General features: G+C 46.0%; 1 protein-coding gene across 2 annotated transcripts in view; it reads left to right on the forward strand.

The window, feature by feature from the left end:
* The first annotated feature begins 1,362 nt into the window (after positions 1 to 1,362).
* NKAIN3 (sodium/potassium transporting ATPase interacting 3) overlaps positions 1,363 to 25,192 on the forward strand; it is a 434,621-nt gene continuing 410,791 nt past the window's right edge. The window contains exon 1 of one of the 2 annotated variants that reach the window (XM_083187167.1): positions 1,363 to 1,743. In XM_083187167.1, the coding sequence (XP_083043293.1) occupies positions 1,690 to 1,743 (54 nt within the window). In that variant the 5' untranslated portion in view covers positions 1,363 to 1,689. Of the gene's footprint in view, positions 1,744 to 3,251; positions 3,387 to 25,192 lie in introns of those variants that run through there. The other variant, XM_083187166.1, reaches the window with a different exon arrangement.

Raw genomic sequence — 25,192 nt, forward strand, 5'->3', positions numbered from 1 at the left:
ATGCTGCTGATAAGAAGGAGAACATATTCGCTTTATTGCTACCACACGCTTATGCACAGATTATTCTACCATTAACTTTGGTGGAAAGAGAAGACTTCTGTGGAAACATTGATGCAGCTAAAGCCATGAGCAGCATGACACATTAAGGTCCTGGTTCTAGTTGGCTCTGTAAGCAGGGAAAATCGCTGCTTACCAAGCACCGAGATGCAACCTGCTGCCCGGCTTCCCTTTCCCTTCAGAATCAAATGATCAATTCCTGTCTATTTGCATTTTTTACATAAAAAACTGCACTTAGAATAGCATGTCAGAAAGAAATGTTCATCACATTGCAATTCATTTATTATTCCAGCATTTATAACATAAGCAAAGCTGGCAAAATACAACACAGCTCACTCACACCTAGGGTAAAGTGTGAGAATCAGAAAGTGAGACATTTTGTGGACATTTTCCCATATTTTCAAAGCAGCAATCATTTACACTGCAAAACCAGGTTGATTTTGCCATGTAATTGCCGCTTTAAAAAAAAAATATGGGGAACTTTTTCCAAAATCTCTTACTTTCTGATACTCACGCCCAATTACATTTGGCCCCTACAATCTGAACTATACCGATTATGCAAATTACCTTCTATAGTGCATTTGTCATAAAGTCAGTGGGAAATGTAGTAAATGTAGGGTGTCAATCAGAAGTTACAGTAAGTGTGTGTGTCTGTGGGGGTGGTTGTGGATAGGAACACATTTCCGCATTCCACCCGGGGCCGGCAGTGTCCCTCAGAAGGGGGGCAGTTGGGAATATTGCATGCGCACAGCGTCTGTTCCTGCAGACTGACGGGCTGGGGACATTGCCAGCAGCTCCCAGAGCCACTAGCCATGTCCCCACAGTGGAAAAAACAGGGTGTGGCCTCGCTGCAATAGACCAAGCCCCCTTTCTGCAAGGCCATGCCCGTGAGAAGCGTCCCTCTTAGCTCCCGTTCAATGCTGGGAGGTATGGGAACAGTGTCAAACTGAGTTCCACTGCCTGTAATGGCGATGTGGAACTAGCTCCACCTCCACCTTGGCCCTGCACAGTAAATCTAACAGAAAAGCATTATAGCTTGCAGGGGGTGGGGGGCAAAAACCCTAACACTGATCCTGCCTCTGCCTAATGGAGGGAGGGGGGTGAATCAGGTTGTACAGGGAAATGAGTTCCATCACCTCTCCAGGACCATTTATGCCCTGGTGTGAACGAATGAATGATAAGGAAACTAATGAGATTTGGAAACATACTGAAACAGTATGAACTTTAACAGATTCAATAAACCTACAGCGGTCATGCCTTGTGCCTACAGTAGATGGCAGCAGAGAGCCTTCATCCGGCCTAAAGCAATGAAAAGTCAAATGTAGAAGAGAAGAAAGGAAGGAGAGGTCTGAATCCTGGATATCTGCGCTGCTTCTTGCTCTGTCTTTTGGATTTTTGGTGGTAATTTGGGATCACTGCAGACTGTATGGGATTTGGCAGAGACATTGCAGCTTTGTTCCTGTGATGCTGTTGAATGCAGCCTTGGAGATATCAGGCTGGGATCTATAGAATTGCCGAGCTGCTCTTGCAGGTGCTGAATCTCACAGCAGCCCTAAGAAAGTGCAGCTACGCCTAGGAGCTGTCCAGCATCACTCCGGAGTCTGGGTGCCTCTCTCTGCAGGACTCTACACCATGGCGTGCTGCACAGGACGCTGTACACTGATATTCATCTGCACTCTGCAGATGGTGAGTATTATTGCTGCACTTTTACATCGCCCTGGTGACCGGAGAACTTGCATTCCTATATCTCTTATCCAGTGTCTGTCGCTTTGTCTGGCAAATGTCTCTAATCTTTGATATAGATGCTCGACTGCTGCATTTAGGATCTACAGTATATTGATGTTTTGTATTCAAAATGAACTTATATATAATAATGTGATCTGCAATGGTCGTGGTTTATTTGTAATTACTGGCATCCTGCATAGGTGCAGTGTCTGAGTCTGATCACAGAAGTGGTGGTAGGTAGGTACCAATGGGTGGTTTGACACTTCCATAAACGCCCATGTGACTAAGCAGTTGCCAGTGTCTTCTGTAATCCCTGCAATGCCTGCTTCACTGCTCTCTTCTGGAAGTGCCCTGTGAATATTTAATACCTTTTAAATATAGTTAAAAATCGATATGTATTAAACACAACCCTGCTTCACCTATCTGTACCTGGTCTTATCTGTGATGCAGTGTCCCTGCCAGGTCTGTGCAGGTTTCCCCCTGTCTATTAGGGCTGTGTTTAAAGATGTGTCTTCCTTTGTGGTTTAACACATACAAATGTTCCTTTTCCTTTTGTTTGTCTGTGGTTGAAGGATGCAGCTGCCTGGGAGGGAGCTGTCACTTCTCTGATAGTGTTGTATCATTTTCTCTATGTCAACCCAACTAGTTTGCATAAACCTGACAAAAGAAAGATGTCATTGTGTTCTGCTTCTGTTCACAGTTACATTGTTTGTAGTCTGCTGGAGAATCGTCCTGAAACTGCTGCACTATTGTGTTATTGTTATTGGAACTCAAATGGGAGAATGAGAGAGGTGTTTTGTTTAATTTAGTGCCAAATGTATTTAGGGGATTGATTTATATGTCAAACAATTATGGCTTTGTGGCATACGGTAGAAAAAGTTTAACACTATTAATTACAGAGTTGTATCACCTGTCACCCAACCATATGTTGAATGGAACATAGGACTATAAACATGGGAGCATAAACACATAATATTTTATATATATGTATATATATATATATATATATATATATATATATATATATGTATACTCATATGTCTATATGTGTTTGTGTGTGTATATATATATATATATATATATATATATATATATATATATATATATACATACACACACACAAGTTTACAGCCTGTCCAAATGACCACTTCTGCAATGTACTTTCACTTTGATCTGTGACCGTTTTTACTTTCACTTTGAGCTGTGACAGTTTTTAGCCAACAACTCTCCACCCCACCCCCAGTCCCTATCTGCTCCTACCTCCAATCTCTGTCTTCACAGCTCCCTCTCTCCATATCCAGAAAGTTTGCAACAGATCAGTGTCCCTGCAAAAATAGCTTTCACTTTCTGTTATCTTTTAGCACACAAATGAGTAATTTGGTCCATGGAGTGGCCTCTAGTGGTCACTGGAGGTACTTCACCTCATAGAGGTGAGGAGAAGTTGGCCTTTTATATATACAGATGGAGCCACACTCTTTCATCCGGCCGGCGCGCCATAGCTTTCCGTCTCGGCGCAAATGGGACGTGCATTCTGCGTCTCGGTCAACAGAAAGCTGATTCAATTCCCAATCACTGCTGGCGACATCTTGTGCTGTGTATCAATGGTCAGATTCTACAAATAAATACTTTTTAACCCTAGAAATGGCAAGGTGGTCCTGCATTTATGACCCAGTGAAAATCAATGTTACCGATATATTGGACTGTGTTGTAATCTTAATAAAGAAGGGTACAGCGGCTGTAACAGAGAGATATCCCTGTCCTTATTGTCAACTTTACCTTGTAATCTCTTAGAACTCAGCACTTATAAATCCCATAAAAAGTTTTTACGTTCCATTGTGGAACTTAATGATTAATACTTTGCACCGTAACTCAGACTTACTGCGATGAACTATAAAGCAAGGTCATGATATTTTAGAGGCAAACTAGATTTATATTCTTTTATTTAAGGTCATTTGAGTTGGAGCTGAAAAGTACTTATTGCTAAATTGCATCCTTTCTTTTTACTATCATTGAGAAAGATTTATTCTATGTACTTTCCATCTCCAGCAAAACTTGTCTTACATTAAGTAGCGCTGTGTACAGAGAGGGGCTGTACATAGCCATGCAGAGTGCGGGGTTGGAATTCAGCTTCTGAGAATTGTGGCGCTGTTTGGTGTTTATTAATATATACACTACCGTTACCTTAAAAATGTTCTTATTTTTTATAGAAAAGCACAGTTTTTTCAATGAAGATAACATTAAATGAATCTGAAATACACTCTATATATTGTTAATGTGGTAAATTACTATACTAGCTTCAAATGTCTGTTTTTTTTAATGAATATCTACATAGGTATTGAGGCCCATTTCCAGCAACCATCACTCCAGTGTTCTAATGGTACATTGTGTTTGTTAATCGCGTTAGAAAACTAATGGATGATTAAAAAACCCTGGAAAACACTTGTGCAATTATGTTAGCACGGCTGAAAATGGGCTTCCTTACTAGAGAAGCTATAAAACTGGCCCTTCTTTGAGCTATTTGAGTATCTGGAGATACTCACATTTGTGGGTTTGATTATCTTCTCAAAATCGTCAGAAAAAGAGAACTATCATGTGAACTCAGCAGTCTATTCTTGCTCGAAATGAAGGCTATTCCATGAAAGAAATTGCCAAGAACCTGAACATTTCCTACAACAGTGTGTACTACTCTCTTCAGAGAACATCACAAACAGGCTCTAACCAGAGTAGAAAGAGAAGTGGGAGGCCTCGGAGCACAACTGGGCAAGAAGACAAGTACATTTAGTGTCTAGTATGAGAAAGAGACGCCTCACAGGTCCTCAACTGGCAGCTTCAGTAAATGGTACCCACAAAACGCCAGTGTCAACGTGAAAGTGGTTGTCTCAGAGCTTGCACATTCAGATGCACGCTACTTCATAAGAGGAAGGCTGCAGCTAGCATTTGCATATTATCGCCACCAGGATTCTAGCAACTGACACAAAAATAGTTGCAGCAGCAGCCACCTCTGCATCAGAGTATCTGTGTGTATCTGCACAGTACATAAATCCATGTAATAGCACAAAAGGAAACAGGCATTTCTGAAGATCCAAGGATGGGCATGGGGGGAAATGGGTGGGATCCAATGGAAAATCTTCAGATACAGCAGTAGAGCACAAAAGCATGTAGCAGGCGTCTTTTTATATACAATGTGCCTTGAGTTTATACATTTTAGCAGAGGCGCTGCATACTACATAGCAGGGGTGCCAGATGGCTCCCTGACAGTTGGGATTCCGACAGTCATTACTCCGAAATCAGAATCCCGACTGCTCCCTCGTGGGGGTCCATGACCCCCATAGAGGGAGAAAAAAATAGGTGGCGAGCGCAGCTCGCCACCGTGCCCGCAGCGTGGTGAGCGCAGCGCGCCCGCAAGGGGCTTCATTGCGCTCCCCCCGCTGTACAGTCAGGATTCCGACGTCGGAGAAATGACTGTCGGAATCCCGACTGTCGGTGTGTCATACCACACCCCATAGCAGGGGCTGTGCTACTGCGCCCATCTCTGAAACTGCCCCATAGGGCATTTACTTTCTTTAGAGACTTTTATCATTTCAATAGGTACCATTATTGAGTGGTGTATACACTGGTAATCAGATGTGCTTTGGATTGTTTCAGCTCTCAGACTAAAAACAAACCATCCTTGGATTATCTCTGTGAAGTGTGCACCTTGCTGTAGACTCTGCTCAGATGCAGATCAGGCACCAGCCCCAGCCAACCCCTGCTTTGGAATGAAATTGTCAGTGCCTGAGGCAGCCGTTCCTCGCGTTATGCTGTGAAGTGAATTCTTTTCTTCTTCTGCTCTAAATGGATTAAGCTATAATCTATTTTGTGGGTGGGTGGTCACTCTTTGGTGGGTGGTGGGTGGCAGTGCACTCTGTTTTGGGAATATTATGATATTGGAGTTGTAAACCAGTTTCCAGTGACATTATTAGATTTTTCTTCAATAAACTACAATCCCTAGAATTGCAAATAAATGGATAACAAAGTGAAATAAATGACAATAGCATGGCAGATGTTAGTAAGGGCATGCAGTACATTATCAGCAGGGGTCACAGGGTCACACACATAAAGGTGAAAATCCACAGCAAAAAGTACAAGCAGAATTCACAGCACACACATGCACTCACACACAGATATACAGTATATTTATTATGAGGCCGTAGGAGGGTGCTGTGGTATTATTTAGCTTATATTGCGCTGCCAGGCAAATGTGTTCCTAGCTTCTGGCCTTCCTAGTACCTTCATGCAGGTTTAATAAATCACCCACAGTAGGTAAAATATGCCCCCTGTTATTGTATAATAAGAAAAAACAATAGCAAAATTGTACACGATTTTCGGGTTGGTACTGCGTCCCGCCCGGGGCTTGCTGTGTCTCGTGGTGGTGGTGGTGGGGGGGGGAGGGGGGGGCAGTTGGAGTCCCTCCTGCTGTGAGGAATAGATGCTGTGAGCTTGCACACAGTGTCAATTCACTGCAGAAAGAAAGGGGATCGGGCATGGCCAGCAGCTCTCACAACGCTGGCTATGCCCCCACAAGTGGCGAAATGGGGGGGGGGGGTGCCCACACCCCCTGACAGGTAATTATGCCCCCTAGTTTCGGGCGTGCTGTTCCCCTCCTTCACTGCCACCAATATTAGGAGGTATGTAAATGTAAAAAATTTGAATGCAGATGGAGCGCCTCTCATTAAGCGCCAGCTCTCGCCAGATTCCCTGCGCTCCATCTGATGGGGACATGCGAGCGACGCACACGCGTCCCTATCACTCGGCGTCAGGGAGCGGAATCCCTGCCCATCTCTGCTTTAATGAGACGGGCAGGGTAAGGGGGGGGTGTGGGGCTGTGGGCAGCGACGGGGGGGCGGCGTGGAGGTGACAAAAGGTGGCGGTGGGCTCAGATGGAACTGGGCACACGAGCGTCTCATGCGCGCATGCCCCCTTCCATCTGATGGTGAGTCCTGGCAGTTGCCGATAGAATCGCCAGGAGCCACAAGCATGACTCGCGCTTCTTCTGTACATCATCAGCGTCTTTTTATCAGTCACTTTGACATACAACCTTGATGTTCATGAAGCACTGAAAAGAGTGGACGAGTGATCCAGTTAAGTTGCTATGTATAATATTATAGATTTCACTTTATAAATGTTACTTCAAGGCTGATTGTTACCACGGGCGACTTCTCCACTGTCTCACTTCTCCACTCTTTTCACTGCTTTATGAATAGACACCACAGTCCTCTAACACCCTCCTGCTTCCAAACCACTTGCTGCTGTTATCCTGTGTCAGCACTGATCCAGATTACCTCCTACTACTGCCCACATCACTGCAGCAGTTTAATCCCTTTCAGTGTCATGGAGATTTCATTCAATTCATCTATCTTTTGGCACCGCCCCCTGTATTTACCACAATGCAGTCGCCATGGGCAACCTGGCTCCAGCATGTCACTGACAGAGGTGACCCCGCAGGAAGCCAACTATATGTACATGCACAGAACTCCTAAAAAAATTGACAATAGCAGTATGTACAACCCTGCTTGACGACATCCCGGAGTACATACTAGGTCAGTGATTTTCAACCGGTGTGCCGCGGCACACTAGTGTGCCGCGGCCAGCTGACAGGTGTGCCGCCATGCCTCAGGTCACGGCGACACACCAGCGGAGTTTCACTTTGACAGGGGGGACGGGCAGGCGGCTCGGCATCATCCGCCCCCCCTGTCAGTGTGCGTCCATGTGCGCACTGCCCGCCCGCTTACGGCTCCCCCGCTGTGCACTGTCCGGGACTCGAGAGACTTGCTGTGCTGCTATGCAATAATCATATATCCCGCTGGACCACTAGCCAATGGGCGCTTGCGGTCCAGCAGCCAATCAACTGGTGGCTGCTGGACCGCGAGCGCCCATTGGCTAGTGGTCCAGCAGCGGGAGATATGAATATTACATATCAGCACAGCACGTCTCTCTCCCGTACATAGCGGAGGAGCCGTGAGCGGCACACTGGACGCACACTGACAGGAGGGAGGGGTCGTCGGCATGTAAGCACAGGCAGGAGGGGGGTTTGCACACAGACGCACACTGGGAGGAGGAGGTGGGGGGGAGTGAGGTGAGCGGGCCGGCTAACCATCGGCTGGCTAACTTAGTATGGTGTACTCCCACCCACTCTCCCACCCTCCTGCACTCACCCAGCCACCCTCCCACTCCACTGCAGATACCCTCCCAGCCACCCTTCCACCCCACTGCAGATACCCTCCCAGCCACCCTCCCACCCCACTGCAGATACCCTCCCAGCCACCCTCCCACCCCACTGCAGATACCCTCCCAGCCACCCTCCCACCCCACTGCAGATACCCTCCCAGCCACCCTCCCACCCCACTGCAGATACCCTCCCAGCCACCCTCCCAGCCACCCTCCCACCCCACTGCAGATACCCTCCCAGCCACCCTCCCACTCCACTGCAGATACCCTCCCAGCCACCCTCCCACCCCACTGCAGATACCCTCTCACCCTACTGCTCCCACCCTCCCTCCCTGCTGCACACTACTGGCGGTGCATTGAATTGCAAATAGCGGACGGGAGCCAGGAGTGGGCCACTGCACAGTTCTGTCCCCCTTGGCAACGAGCAAATTCAGTCCACCTTGGCATCGAGCATGAAGCCCCTGGCATTGAGCATGTAGGTAAGTGGCACTTATGTGTCAAATGTGTATGGTGTGTTATATAGTATGTCATGGGCATTGCGGTGTGTTATATAGTATGTCATGGGCATTGCGGAGTGTTATATAGTATGTCATGGGCATTGCGGAGTGTTACATAGTATGTCATGGGCATCATGTGTGGGCTTATGTGTAATCGGAATTACAAAGTTCACTAAAATGTGCAATGGGCATTACGGTGTGTGGCATAACATGTAATGGCCATTATGGCATGTGGTATACGGGTGTGCGGTGTGTTGGCATTATGTTAAAAATTTGGCGCGCGCCTTCGGCGCGCACTGTCCATATTATCCCTCGTTTGCAAGAAATTTGTTGAGTCCTGGCATAATGTGTAATGGCCATTGCGGTATATGGCATAGCTTGTAATTGGCATCACGATGTGTGGCATAACTTGTAATGGCCATTAATGTGTGTGATATAACATGTAACTGGCATTATGGTATGCAAAATATCTGGAATATCTGATTAAAAAATGTTGGTGTGCCTTGGCAATTTTGAAGTCTTGTCTGGTGTGCCGCGACCTGAAAAAGGTTGAAAATCACTGTACTAGGTTATACAATACATGACAACTACTGCACCTACGCACATAAACATAGACACAATAACAGCAATGACACACGTATTCTGGTGAAGGCATACCCTCCAACTGTACCTCTTTGGTAGGTACAGTACAGTTTTTTTATGGCCTGTACCTTTGTAAGTATAGGAAAGGGAACATGACCATGCCCCCTTTACCCATGACCACGCCACTTTCTGAATTTATACTGGTTTTTGCTCTTTAGATGTTGAAGGGTATGTGAAGGCATAGGCAAACGCAGTGGGGGGGGGTTCTGGTTGCTCGGAAACCCCCCATTCTCTTGGCAAGTGCCTTAAATTATGACAACAATAGCTGGTATATAATATGATCAATAGAGCTGCCACCACACCATACAGTGTAAGGGACATAGTAGAGCTGCTGCACATGCCTAGTGTACCAGCTTCTTATATCACATTTACTGCCCTCAAACATCGCATTGGACCAGAGAGCAGCTGTCAGGAGGAAGAGACAGGAGCCTTACCATGAAGTTTGAGATTGTAAACTTAAAAAGTGCAGTACTGGTTCTATTATGTTTGTGTATTTATATATTATGATATGTTTATATGCCAGCAACGTACTAACTCGTCGGACTTATCGTAGACAATAAATTATGGACACGGCAGCCACCAAGTATTTCAAGCAACTTACTTGGTGACCGCCATGTCCATTATTTATTGTCTGCGATAAGTCCGACGAGTGCCTACGTTGCTGGCGTATATTGTAGTTGGAACCTTTCCAACTTTGTCTGTGCACCGCGGAAAAAATCTCAAGTCAACACACAGCGCAGGAGTGCCATTCTCTAGACTTTATGATATGTTTAAACATTTCCTGACTATTATCTTATTGAAATGTTTGAAACAGCCTATACTATAGACCAGCTGCACTGTTACATATTAATACTGTATCCCATACTGTAGGGGCTGTTACCTCTCCCCCAGACTCCCGTATTTACTCCAATGCAGAGTGGGAGATTTTGGATTATATTTGGAAACCCCCCTCTAAAAATCCTTTGGAAGGGGAGATGAAACCATGGTGACCAAGGCACGCCAATGCTTTAGTAATGTTTCTGTACTTGGTCTATCTATATCATACTTGCCTACCCTCCCAGAATGGCCGGAAGGGTCCAGCAAATTGGGTCCCCCTCCCGGCCCCCTGGGAAGGTGGGCAAGTCTCCTGCATTGTAGCAACAGCCCCTGCTCCCCCCTTCCCTGCGATAAAAATTTTGCGGGTCTGTAGGGAGGGGGCGGGGCTAAAATGACACGAATTGCATCATTTCGCGTCATTTTAACCCCTCCCCCCCATCCACAGACCCGTTAATTAATGCGCCTGCCGGACGTGGGGGCGGGGCTTGGTGACGTCAGCCTCGTCCCGCCCCCAAAACGAAGCCTCGTCCAGCCCTGCTTTCACTCCTCTCCGGGCTTCTCCCGGAGAGAGGAGTTTAAAAAAGTCGGCATATATGATCTATAGTAACTATTTATATATATAAAACCTATTAGAAATACATAAGGCGTCTAATGCATTATTTAGATGAACCTTTTCTTTCAACTTAAACCTTGATTACCCCTAGCAGTAAATCACACGGACACATGACCTGAAATAACTCACACGGACACGTGACCTGAAATAACGACACGGACAACCACTGCATAAGTTTAAAAAGGTAAAGGGTATTTATTGTGGTATGACCCTATTGAAAGGGATGGCCTAGAGAGCGCTTGACGACCAGCCAGTCATAAACGTTAGCAATGGCGGCGACTACAACGCCCCAACTTGTAACTAGGGCGAGGAACCGCCCCCATTGAATTCAAAGCCAGCCTGCGCTGTGACTGTCTTGCCGCCCCTCCTAGGGCCTAATGAGGACAGTTCTAAAAGTGTCCTGCGTCCCCCCTCGGGGGCAGAACTCACCAGCCTTCCTGGCAGAGGGTGGCAATACCTCACAGTGACCACCTGTACTTCAAACTGGACTGCTGATCGAGAGCGCCCTCCCGCCAATTTATATTAAAATTGATGAGAGCCAAATTTGGGTGACGGCCGAAAGGCCCTGTGGTAGGTTAGCACAAGGGAGGGAGGGTGGTAATCCAGACTCAAGAGGAAGATGGATCACCTGACTACCTCTTATATACCTCCACCTAAGCTACCACCCCTACTACACCTGATTGGCTACCCCATCTACACTGCACTTCTATGGGTAAGTGACACTCTGATTTCTATCTTTGTCATACCATCTCAAACTGCACCGACTCTTATATTCCCTCATGCCTAGGCAGCCCTCGCTCTCTCTAATCAGAGCTGAGCACTTTTGGCATAGAATTTATTTTGCACACTGCATGTTTCATTATAGTGATGCCAATGGAAGATATCATCATGGAATATCAATGCCAGCCAAGCTAATGTCGCAGAACTGATGGAAGTCATCCTTTATTCACATATTTTACAAGATGAGGTCTTAAAGTATTTGCAATTTTTGAGTTTGGTTCGACTTTTAAGTACTGTAACGTTAAAAAAAAAAAACTGTCTTTTAATGGACAGCAGGGGATATTTACTAAGATGGGAGTTTTATTTCACATAGGATGTTGCTATGGGCAACCAATCAGAGACTATCTATTATCTTCTAGAAGGGGCTATATAAGTAAGAAGTAGATTCTGATTGGTTAAGTAAATTTCTTGTCTATAGATGTTCTATTTTGGGCGATGTTGAAGCATTGGAGCGTGAAGGATGGGGCAAAGTGATAGAAGCATCATTTTCACACTCTGATCCGCTGCTAAACTCGCACAATCCACAGGAAATGTCTCCATGTGGACATACTGTAGCCTCAAACCGTGCCACACCGAATGAGGAATATTGTAATATGCTGTGGAATAGTTTAACCCTGTGAGTGCCAAGTGAATTTGTCAAAATAGATGTGAAAATTTCCAAGCAAAATTTTTATTCGTGAAATGACCTGCAATGTTTACCTTAAGGCGACCAACCGTCCTCCTTTAGGGAGGACAGTCCTTCTTCTGTAAGTTCTGTCCTCCCACGAAAAGTGTCCTCCTTTATTGCCCTTAATACTGCCCACCCTGCTATTCTATTTAGGTTTGCTCCTTGTTTCTTTTATTTACAATATTTTTTTTCTTCAATTTATTTGTGTCCTCATTTTCATTGTAAAATGTTGGTCATCTTATATATAGGAAATATAATCTTTTTTTTTACACAACATTTCTTATTTTGAATTTATATAACAAATGTGAGCGACGCTGATATTGTTAGAGGATATTTTGCACGTCTCTCACTCAAAGGGTTAATGTCCATCACTTTCTGTTATTTGTTGATTCTCTGTAGAAAATAGAGGCAAACCGTAGCCCACTTTTGTCAGTTGGGGATCATAGGGGAACATAGGGCCGGACCCAGAGCTACGGTATGCTGAAGAAGATGCGCCGCGGTAGGAATGTATCGCTCAGTGTCCCTTTTTCATCTGTGACCAGAGATGGTCGCTGATAAAAATGAGACTCTCTGCCGGGGGAAACAGCTGATCGCAGGAGCATACTCCTCCGACCAGCGACCACCCCAGGGCAGGTCGTGGGAGCGCGCTCCCGGCGACAGTCGCCCCGTATAGGGTAAAGTTGCAAACCTGTGTTTGCAATGGGTCCTGTGGGCATCTCATTTCAGTTCTGGGTGATAGCTCCATAACCTAGGAATTCGCAATTGCATTAGCTTACAACTCTGAAGGGGTAAATTTACTAAGATGAGAGTTCGATTAAAGATGGGACGTTGCCCATAGCAACCGACTCCCATCTTAGTAAATGTGCCCCTGAATCTGGCCCATAGTTAGCATTCAATTATATAGTAAAAGGAATTGATATTATTACTTAGTTATTTCACCAACTTTACTCATATTGCAAACATCCATTTGTGTAGTGTCGTTTAGTGTGATCATCACAGAGATGTTGCAGTCAGGCAAAATGAGTATTTGTACCTTTAGCCAAAGGGAAGTCCAATGATGATCAGGACATATTACAGCACAGTGGGCTCCTCTCTCCCCTACTTATCGCACTGTCACCATCTGCTTCCTTGTATGATCTATGACAGCAGCAATACTAAATCATCAGACCAGGCAATACTGTGCCCAATGCATGGAAGTGCGTACATTCACATACCGTTGGCATGCACAGTTATGTTTCCCAGCAAGTGCTATATGCCAAAGCAGATGCTGCAACCCGTCACGGGCCAATTGTGCTTTATACATTTGTTTCTAGATCAGTCTAAAAACGACAGATTTGTCATCATACTTGGGATGGCCATCGTTGCCATTGATAGCATCTGGCTATCGATAGTTACATACTGTGCTATTTATAACCAACAATGTTTTACCTATCAATGGTCATCCATTTTCTCTGAATTATTGGCCTGTGGGCCAATCAAAACATCTGGTGGGTCTTCACGGGTGTCCTTTGGGGAAAAAACCCTATTCTTTAATTCTTGACATTGACGGAGGGAAACCATCTGAATCTTCCCCATTGATGGCAAAACTATTCTATATCGACCATAAACCATCATTGATTTTAAATCATCGATGGTCAATGGCCTTACCTACATCGTACACATTCACCTCAGTCATGCAAGTAGCGGCGCGCCAAGTCTCGTGTTCTTCTCATGTCAAGCATCTTTTTCTTTGGAATGTGCATCTTAGTTGTGCAAATTAAATCATGCACAACAAAACTACGTAACAAGACTGCACTGATTACTGTGATATTGTAACACTTGCTCGTCTATGTGTGAATGGGTGTAAATTTGTATATAAAGTGCTATGATGCAGCAGCCGCGGCTTGATTACATACCATGTTCCGTTGTGTTTCATCTGCAATTTTACATACAGTATTTAATACGTATTCTTGTGCGGTGAGGTCACAGCCCTGCGTCTCTGGTACAGAGGGAGTTGGCCTTCTCGCTGTGTTTGTAAATAAATGTAAAGAACATATTGATAAGTTATACTACATGGCATGGCTTAGGCTGGCCATACAATGGGACGACCTGCATACGACCTGATGGTATGCAGGTTGTGGAGCGGTCGAACAAGCAATCGTATGTGTTTAAAAAGCGCATACAATCTGCTTATGACGGCAATGAAAGCCGATGGATCAGACGTGCAGCACATCTGATCTGAGGGCCGACCTCTCGACCCGCGGGGCCACACATTGTAATGACATTACGTACAATGGAACCAATTCTGATTGGCTGGCTATGGGCAATATTCAATGAGAAAAGTTCTCCGTGTTTTGTGGAGAATTTGTGCTTTGTTCGCCTTGGACGGAGCATTTTGCTCTCCAAAAGCGAGCAACCCTATTCAATGTGAAATATTCTCCGTCTTTCTAAGTGATTTTCTCTGTGTCTCTCCGTGTAGGAATTCTCCATCTTTTGATGGAGAGCTGGAATGTGAACTTTTAAACTAAAAGGTTTTTGTTTTAATTTTGGTGTCAAAAAATCAGTTTTTTTTTTTCTGTGAAGGGGCATGTTATTTTTATTCATGTGCTTATAGCACATGAATATATATTTAATTAAAAAAAAAAATTTTTTTACACAGTGCAGCCAGCAGGGGGCGCCGGAGCGCTCGAGCCGCTCATTAGATATTCATATATTCACTGCACCCGATCGTTAATATGCACGATCGGGTGCAGTGAATACTGGGTCCCCCGCTGGCTATAGGGGGGGGCAGCCTGTGCTGCCTGGGTTCCGGAGAGCCCCCCTCCCCTCCACAGTCCTCTGGAGCAGCTAGGGAGACTTTAATCTCTCTGGCTGCTTCCGTCCCCCGGCTCCCTGAAAGCTCCCTGCCGCGGACGCTCGTCCGCTGCAGGGGTTAAGACTCGCCGCGAGTGGCGGCGAGTCTTCAAAACATTAAATAGTGGGAGCAGGAGGCTCCGGAACATGGAGAGTGCATGGAGAGCGAAATAAAACGCTCTCCATGCATGGAGAACTTTCACATTGAATACTGCCCTAAGAAGCGAAAGTTCACTGCATAGCGAGCATTCTAACGCCACCCGCCAGGAGTGCAAATGCCTGCCTCCTGCCACGCTTCGAACATCCCTGCCACTTTGCGAATCAATGTTTTCCATTCGCAGGGTAGCCTGCGGAGGCAAAATCATAAGAATGATTCTTCCCATGATTGCAAATCCAAGTCAGTCTGGGCTGACTTAGACTTGCGGCATCCGAGTCCGAGAACTGGGCGGGTGGCGGGTGGCCCACCCCTGGAAGGCAGGTGGATGTCTGCGTTCGCATGGGGACGCCCATTTACCTGGGCGCACCAAGTGTTTTTGTGGGCAATCGCATGCGAACATCCACTGCTTGCCTCCATGCCGCCCCCCCCCCCCCCCCCACTGTGTAAGCGCCACAAAAACTATGCAAGTCGCCAAAGACACCCGCACAGAAGCCCTGCACATGCGAATATGCAAGGGGGGCGCGATCCACGCCCATCCCCCCCCCCCCCCCCTGTCGGGATTTCGGCGGTTGGGATTCCGGCGTCGGGATTTTGAATGCCGGGATTCCATATTCCATATCAAACCCATTTTGAGTACAGTATGCCTCAAAATGACCAAAAAGAAACATGATGGTTTTATAATGGTATTTAGGTCGACAGTGGAACGATTCTATATACCGTCCCAATCATGACAGCATTGTCCTACATGTCATAGAGTTGGAAGATATGTCCTGATCAGTGTTGCTGTGCCCAGAAGAACAGGCAGCGGTGAGAGTGAGTAAGTGCTTATTTCAATGGGAGGGGATAAGGGGCAAAAGCGGAAAACATGCCCCGGGCATGTGGAAAGTCTTGAACGTGACACAGTGACATCCCATTATGATTTTAGGGCTAATTGAGACCTGTTTTTACAAGTCTGAATTTGTTCCCTTTTGGGATAGTGCGGGTGTGCGCACACACATAGGCGCTCATGCCCCAGAGCGAACACCTCGCCAGGGCATTCGCAAAAGTAGTAACAGGCAGGGGGGGGGGGGGGCACACCCATGGAAAGGGTGGGGAACACCTGCGAATGCAGGCGTGCCTCTGTCTGCTTGGGACGGCCATATGATGTCACATGACATCAGCGTCCGCCCTGAATTCACCAGGAACCGCCCATGAGGAAAGTAAGTATAGGCTAGTATAAGCATCGGATGATTTCTCCTCTGTAAGCGTACACATCCACGCGCATCATAGCGCGGACATTCAATCGGCAGGGTGGGCGCGCATGCGGCGCGGTTCCATTTACCTGCTCGCTAGGCAACATATTTACACACATCATAGCGAGCAGGTCTGAATGACCCCCTTTGTCAGGCCACATACTGAGAGGTTGTGAAATTCTAGTGTGTTTGATCTTCTTTACATCTGTATATAAAGGTGAAATAAGCATGCATATTTACATGGTGTAGTGTACAGCCAGGCTGTTTGGATGCAGACAGTGTGATTATTCTCAGCGTTCCCATAAAAGAATGCACTGTCACAGAGTAGGGTAATGGAACTGAGCAGAAATGCTTATCCATTCATGTGGAGATGAGCATCTGGCTGCTGGTATGGCCAAATAAAATCCAAATGAGCTTGTTAACGATGCAGACAAATCATTTAAATAAAGATGTTCTGTTTTACTGGCACGGCCCAGGTGTGATATATTTTATGCAGCAGAGTTAATATATTGCATGGGTACGTTCTGCAGAAAATTGCAGTGTACTTCAAGTACAGTATGTTCTTTATTATATGGCAGTGAATACGTTTGCTCCTACAACATCTCGCTCTTTACCTTCAGGGGTTTTTTCGGTTTATCTTTATTATTCCTATATCTTATTTGCTGCCTTTATTGCTCCGCATTTGGGATTGTTATGGCTGTGGCAGCTGCTGAACTCTATTCTGCACGGTTCCCAGGCAATGGACTATGTTTCCCATGATTCTGAGCTACAGTAGTTGCATCGTTCTAAAACTTTATTCCATAGTTGCCTACTTTCCTGCATTCTACAGGAGACTCAACAGCAGCAATCTCCCTCTCTCCCTCATTAGTCTAGCAATCTCCCTCATTTCACCTAGCCCACATTACACTGTTACATTTGTGGGGGAAAAAGGAATGAGAGATAGATACATTTACATTGAATCATCAGCACCATTTCCCAGCCCTTTAGCAAATATAGTAGCATACCTCCCAATTGTCCCAATTACCACGGGAGTCCACCCTGTCAGTTTCTGACCAGCGCTAAATAGATGCTAGAGGGGCTGGGGGCATGGCTAGACACTCACAGAGCCTCTGGGTCATGCCCCCACAGCGGCAAAATGGGGGCCTCATGGGACGAAGCAATTATAGGGCACGCCCCCTTTACCGACAAGCCACGCCCCTAATTTCGGCAGTGCGACTTCGGCGCGTGACTTTGTCCCTCCTCAAGAAACCTAAAAGTTAGGAGGTATGCGGTAGCTCTTACTAACTGCTTTGGGGCTCATCTACATTTGGATCTAAGTCATTTTAAAAGATTCCTCTCAGATCTCAATCTCTCCATATATGAAACTAGACATGCCCTTTGGGTGGAGTATGACACGCCCCCCCTCAGTGGGGCGCTGTGCAAAATTCTACTACCAACTATAATCTCCCTGAAACTAGTTTTCAAAAGTAGGCAAGTATGCTTTATTCACTTCCTACAGCACCTGCAGATTCTTCATCATTTGGCCTATTTCATGTTTCACCTCTTTGCTAATATCCCGGAGCATGTGTCATACAGGTGCTTCATTTGTCTTCACTTCACACTTCTTGCGTATTACATTTGTCTGCATTTGCCATTTTAGATTATTAGTTCAAGGGCAGATGCTTGCATCTCCAATTTTTATCAATCTCGGTAATGTACACTGCAGCGTGGGGACATTTATATGTTACCAGCCTATCCATAAATCTGCTTTACCTAAAGGTCACACGGTATAAACTCCCACCATTGGGCCTCGTACTGAATGCTACGATATGCAAATTTGAATGACTTTCCTTTGCAGCAGGAATAGAAATTAGGACTCTGTGAGTATCCGTGTCTTTGTACTAAAAGTATATCCTTGTTTTATAATAAATGTATGCTGGGGTCTTTATGCTGCAAGTATATCCTGGCTTGTTTTATGCTAAATGTATCTTATTGGCTTTATGCTACAAGAGTATTCTTTTCTTTAGGCTAGGGATGGCCATCAACCATCAATGATTCTAAATCATCGATGGTTTATGGCCGATTTTGAATACTTTTGCCATCGATGGGGGAGAACCATATGGTTTCTTTCCATCGATGGCACAGCAAAACAATGTTTTGCTTTGTTTTTCTTTCAAAGTGCCAGGGCACCGGACATAGCCCCGCCCCCGACACCAGTGAAGCCCCGCCCGTATTTTGTTTGGCTCACAGGCCAACAGTCCATAACAATAGGTAAAACTATCCATGGTCATCCATTGCATAGTTTAGCACTATCGGTAGCAAGTTGCATTATTGCCATCGATGGCAACCATCGATGGCAATGGCAACAATGGCCATACTTTTTTTTATGCTACATGTATATCCTAGTCTTAACGCTACATGCATGTCATACCTCCCAAAAGTCCTGATTTTTGTAGGACAGTTCTGTTTTTTGGGGGAGACTGTCCTGCACCCTACTTGGGGCAGTTGGGAGTCCCCCCTGTAGAGCAGTGGGGAATAGGGCATGCCTGGCAAACTCTGTTTAGCTCTCCATTCTGCCTTATTCTCTAAGAAGTGGGCAGAATGTGGGAGTGGTGCTCACTCTTCCATGGGTGCGGTACACTGCCCAGAAAATGTCTGTCTCCCACAGGATCTGGGACAGTATGCAAGCATCGCTAAATGTATGTTACGTGACTTGCCCTTCTTCCTGGGCCTCCGGGAGGAAGAACCGATTTGCGGGACCCTCCCGGCCATTCCGGGAGGGTAGGTAAGTATGGTCTTGGCCATGCATTCCACAGGCCAGCGCTATAGGTGCACCACTTAATGGCGGTGCGTTCAAACATCGCCGCATCAAATGGCGATACACCCCCTGGTTGTAATTACATCATGGACCGCCTTATAGTACTCCCGTACTTTTACCCTAGGGGGAACATCTGATAAAGGTCAGCGATACCTAGAGGGATATTTTTAAAGGTTACACGAGCGGACATAGTTCCGGGAACTATGCCCATATTAGGACTTCCGGTCTCGGAGGTCTTTATTAAGAAAATCATGTTTTGCAATGTTGTTTATATATAAATGTAGATATAAAATATATGTATGCACTTTATTTATAATCATGTCATTTGCAGTACCATTTTGTGTCATGGAATGGATAACTAGGGATAATTGAGAACACGCCCACTGGATATGCTCCTTCTGAGAGTGGGTATTTAAACCCCAGCAGGTTAAGGAATGACACCACCTTGATAAAGGCCTTCTAAGGTCGAAACGCGTTTGTGCAGTGTCTGTTTTTTTGTCCATTTGAGATCGTGGGAGCCTTAGCAACCACCTACCTGAGGTAAAATTCCCGGATATTCCATCTTATCCTCGGTTGGTTGGTCTTGTTTGGGACATCTGGCACCAGTTACCATATGGTATGTTTTCTCTTATTAAATGTGAATAAATGTTTTTTGGATTTTAACTCAACAAAATTGAGAAGCCGTTTTTTCAAAAGAAACCTTGATGCGAGTGGAAAGACGTCCATATATGTAAGCATACAAGTGAGCATCCCTTATCTGAATTACCAATTCTTTGACAGTACTATACAAAAGCAAAGAAACCTTTATATGTGGGGGTAACAACTCCTTAATGTAAGCTACATTGTAAGCACCATTCTGAAATCAGCACACGTGGTGATCCCATTAAGAAGATATCCATACACGGGTTATAAGAAAGAACTTTAGAAATATCCCATCCTTGTTGACCCAGATTGTTTGGACATACTTCACCATATGTACTTTTATTTTATGTTTGCATGTTCTCGGGAGAATCTGGAAGGAAGAATAACTGGGAGTGTGGAGTTTGGAACAGGAGATCAGCCTAGGGCCCTTATTCTGATCGGTGCGGATATTCCCGCATTCTTACGGAGCGGTCCGCACGCCACGGTGTTCTGCCGCGTGCGGCCATCGTCCGTAGAAACGCCCACGGGTCCTCCGCATTCGGACGGACTCACTCTTTAAGAACAGGGCGTGTTTACGGACGACATACAAACCATGCGTGTGCGGGGGAAACAGTCAAATTCTGCACGGTATAACAGAGTATTACAGAGTATGCTCGGGAATACCGCATCCGAACGGGAGCCAAGCGGTGCTACCGCACGTAAGCGGTGTATTTACGCCAAACAACCCACTATTATGTCAATTCTGCAATACATCACATGACCCACTTATTCAATTACCTATCCTCATAAAAAAATGCTTATTTGGAATTGGAATCAATTAGATGCCAATATATCCTTACAAGCATGCCTAACACATGCATTGCACACATTAACCCTTACAGCAATTGAAGTGCAATGGTTTGTATTAGACCCTGTGTTAAATATTGTAAACAATCTACACATATACTGTTTAATGTGCAAAGAAAACCAACAACTTTGAACTTGCATAAATTATTTATTACGAAGAACAATTAACAATTAAATCTAAAAAAAAAAAAAAAAAAAACATTAAATAAGTAAATCGCGCAGGTCCTGCAGATCCGCCAGTAGTAATCTTAAATGGTGTTCTGCACGCAGGAGGGCCCCACGAACCCCCTCATCTGCCGGTGTTGTGTCATCTGTGGGCATGTCAAAGGGGCAAAAATTAGTCATGATATTCATGCATACATTTCACATACTGCTACATAAATTGCAGAAATGCTAGGTGACATGTGTATATATATATATATATATATGTAGAGAGATAGAGACACACATAGATAAATAGATATGACACACACATATATACATACATGCAAACTTATTTACTATATACTGTGTTTTTTTCCCTCTACCCTTTACTCTGCAGAAGACATAACAGTCATAGTGTTTCTTCTCATTTACAACCCACCCATGACTAACCAATTACAAGCATGTCATGGCCTCCGTCAATAAGAACTTGTCACAATCTCCTCAGTCTAAGTTCAGTGATGGTTCGTGGCATGGGAGTTATGCAAATGTCAGGAATGCACAGTACACATCCTCAAAATCATAATTCAGTCTAAACCAACCTACAATTCTGTGAGGGCAAAAAAACAATCTGAACTACAGGGGGTGTTTAGGTAGAGGAGGCTCCAGGGACACTGGCAACTTGTGACTCCATTCCAAGGTAGGCCGGCCCATACTCCATTTATAGCATACATCCTATAGTTTATAAATAACATTCAACAACAATATAGATTCCACTATATGATGGGTCAGAATCGAGGCTTGCAGCAGGTGAATTTAATCCACAAATGATCCACTCATCCCTTTACTCCAGGATCCTGTTTAACTACAACGGTTATGTGGCAGTCAAAATGGAGCTCCAAGCCATCCCACAAACCTGTGTAATTCAGAGGTGTCCTGGATGAAAGGGATGCCTTGGACACCCCATCTAACCCGTACCAGTATCTGTAGCTACCCACTTTGGGGTCTGTATTAATAGTATTGTACCAAAATTTTTAATCACCAGTGCTACATAACAAATACCAGTCCAACTACTTCATGAATGAAGCATTATGTAAACATACCGATCTGCTGGGACTCCGGGGCCTCACACGCCTCCTCCCCCTCGGATTCTGACACCTCTGGGGCAACCGTGGCCTCCTCAGCCCCCTCCTCCGCCAGCTCCTCCGCCACCATCACCTCCTCCACCTCCTCCGCCACAACCACCTCCTCCACCACCACCACCACCTCCTCCACCTCCTCCTCCGCCACCAACACCTCCTCCACCTCCTCCTCTGCCACCAACTCCTCTTCCACCTCCTCCACCACCACCTCCTCAGGCACCTCCTCCTCCTCAACCACCTCCTCCACCATCTCCTCCACCTCCTCCACCATCTCCTCCACCATCTCCTCCACCTCCTCCACTTGCTCCTCCACCATTTCCTCCTCCTCCTCCACTTGCTCCTCCTCCACCCTCGCCGCCACCTCCTCATCACGCTCTTGCGCCTGCTCCTCCGCCAGGGCAGCCTCGGCCTGCTCCCGTGCCTGTCGTGCTCGGGCTCGTGCTGTGTGGTAGAAAACAAAATCATGGTCAATGTCGGGTCATTGGGGCACATGTAATAATCCATAACAAGACATACATGGAAGGGTGATAATGTTGGCAAACGATGCTTGAAAGTAGCTCCTTACTGTTAATGGACTCCAAAATGTGACATTTAAGTTATTATGTGATTGTTAGTAATTTGTTCAATCATTACAACCCTGGCATTTATCAATGTTGAACACATATTAGATCTGGCACATTGTATGCATCTGAATCATGAATGCTATGTCATTACATATAAAAGCCACATGACTGCATGTTAACCAGGAAGAAGCACACATAACAGTCTATGGACTTTTAAACCCATGGACACCCACTTATCATGAGACACATTTTATTGTTTATAGATGGTATGATGTAAGTGCGAAATTTCATAGCTAAAATACTCACAATCAGCTATCTCGCCCCTAATTTGCTGGAGAAGCTGGGGCTGGCGCCTGCGGAGGTCCGACCACCGCCTCTCGAGCTGGCCGAGGCTCCTCCGCACCCGGGTGCGGGCGTAAATCCGGCGCCCTGCCGCAGCATAGGCCCGCCGCTTCTGGCCATTTGTGATAAAGGGCCCCGCACGGCCCAGCCTTGTCTCCATGACGGAGACCAGAGCCCTGAGCTCCGCAGGCGAAAATGGCTCTGCCCTGCGTGTCTCCGCCATGTTAACAATGGCATCAATCAACCAATCAGGTGGTGTCATTGGTTTATCACAGTTATTTGTGTTAATAACTTTATTGTTCATCTTTACCGAGGCTCCTCCGCACCCGGGTGCGGGCGTAAATCCGGCGCCCTGCCGCAGCATAGGCCCGCCGCTTCTGGCCATTTGTGATAAAGGGCCCCGCACGGCCCAGCCTTGTCTCCATGACGGAGACCAGAGCCCTGAGCTCCGCAGGCGAAAATGGCTCTGCCCTGCGTGTCTCCGCCATGTTAACAATGGCATCAATCAACCAATCAGGTGGTGTCATTGGTTTATCACAGTTATTTGTGTTAATAACTTTATTGTTCATCTTTACATGAACAGCGTCTCTGCGCCAACACAAATGGTGACAATTTCGCATGCCTTAAAAACAGTAGTGCTGATGTATGGGAATGAGCAAATCTGATATATATAAAACACAGTGTGTATGCACTTAGCAAATCCAATAAGGCCTCGCTCCGCCAAGCAACGCGTGCTATAGCTTAGCAACGCCTAGCTGTACTTAGCATTACTTACTCTATGCATCTATGTGTATGCGTACATTTATGTTTAAAAGACACATACACATACTTGCAGGTATCCTGAGACCAGCATTATACACCAGCGCTGCCTGCCTGGCTGCCTGCCTGGCTGCCTGCCTGCCTGGCTGCCTGCCTGCCTGCCTGGCTGCCTGCTCCTTGAAATGTTTAAACATGTTAATAAATTGAAATATCATATATATATATATATCTGCAAACAAATCATACATCAACACAGGAAAAAATCCCCAACACATTAGAGAATAAATCAATGTACTCACCAGTCATCAGGGATAGTATCAACTACAATAATGAAGATATAACAAACACATAAGATCCCTTGTACAAGGTATAATAATGAGCACCTATATTGTACTTCCCCCAAAACTAAGCACATATGATAAATATCTCCTATTTCTTTGCCATTAGGAGGGCAGGCTGGCTAATTGTCGTTTTGTAACACTGACAACTACCACACTGTACTTATTTGAAGGGGTGATTTTTACAACAATTGGTGTGTTCTGGTCCACTAGATAAAATGTACCTGAAGTATCTTTGCGCCACAGAGTCCCGCAGCTGGTATCCCCTCCGGCATTCAGGGGCGCGGGATGGGCGCATGGGCGGATCTTGCGGCTCAGATGGTACCTCCCACTCATCAAAGGGTATCTCACGCCGCACAGCAATGTTGTGGAAAAATATACACAGGCCCACGATCCTCGACACCATTTGAGGCGCATACTGTAAGTCACCACCAGTGCGGTGGAGCACTCTAAATCGACCCTTTAAAAGGCCAATTGAGCGCTCCACCACTTGCCTGGTGGCAACATGCGCCCGATTGAATGCCTCCTGTGGGCCCGGTGCTGGGTAGCTGTACGGCGTAAGTAGCCAGGGCGTACATGGGTAACCGGAGTCACCCAGAACCCACGCATCACGGCCTTCCAGCTCTTGTAGTCTTTGCCATATCCCGGTTTGTCGGATGACATGAGAGTCATGGGCACTTCCGGGAAACTTCGAGTTGAAGGCGAGAATCTCCATGGATGGGCCACATACCACCATCACGTTCAGTGAGTGGAACAATTTGCGGTTCCTATATATCTTCTCACTTCGAGATGGAGGCACAAATGGTACATGGGTGCCATCCACAGCCCCTATCACATTAGGGAAGCCAGCAATTTGATGGAAGGCCTGCTGGCTTCTGCGCAGGGTCTCGGTGGCAAATGTCATGGCCATGAAGTGCCCCTTGCGCCTGAACATGGCCGACGTCACACGCCTCAGGATTCGGCAGAAGGCCGGCTGAGATATTCCAGCAAGTACTGCCACTACTTGTTGGAATGATCCTGAGGCGCAGAAATGCAACACCGCCAGCAGCTGTGTGTGAGGCGGAATTGCTGTCGTGATCCCGTGTAGAGGTTCCAGATCACTCTCAATTAACGAGAGCAGATCCAGAATGACATGTGGCGGTAACCGGTACCTAGTAAGTACCTTATCATCGGGCATAGCAAACAGAGTCACCCGTGTGCGATAGATTCTAGCACATCCTGGCCTCCTTGGCCGACGAGTGGGGAGAGCCGCAAGTGACCTTAGCCTCCTTTCCATGTCCCGCAGCATTGCTTCAGCAACCTATAAAGAAATGAACATAAATACTGATGCACCTATGCACATAATGGCCATATCCCACTACAAATAGATTTGTAGGCTTCAATACGTACAATAGATG

The sequence above is a fragment of the Crinia signifera genome, chromosome 5 (assembly GCF_055691185.1).
Source record: "Crinia signifera chromosome 5, ASM5569118v1, whole genome shotgun sequence".
NCBI lineage: Eukaryota > Metazoa > Chordata > Amphibia > Anura > Myobatrachidae > Crinia > Crinia signifera.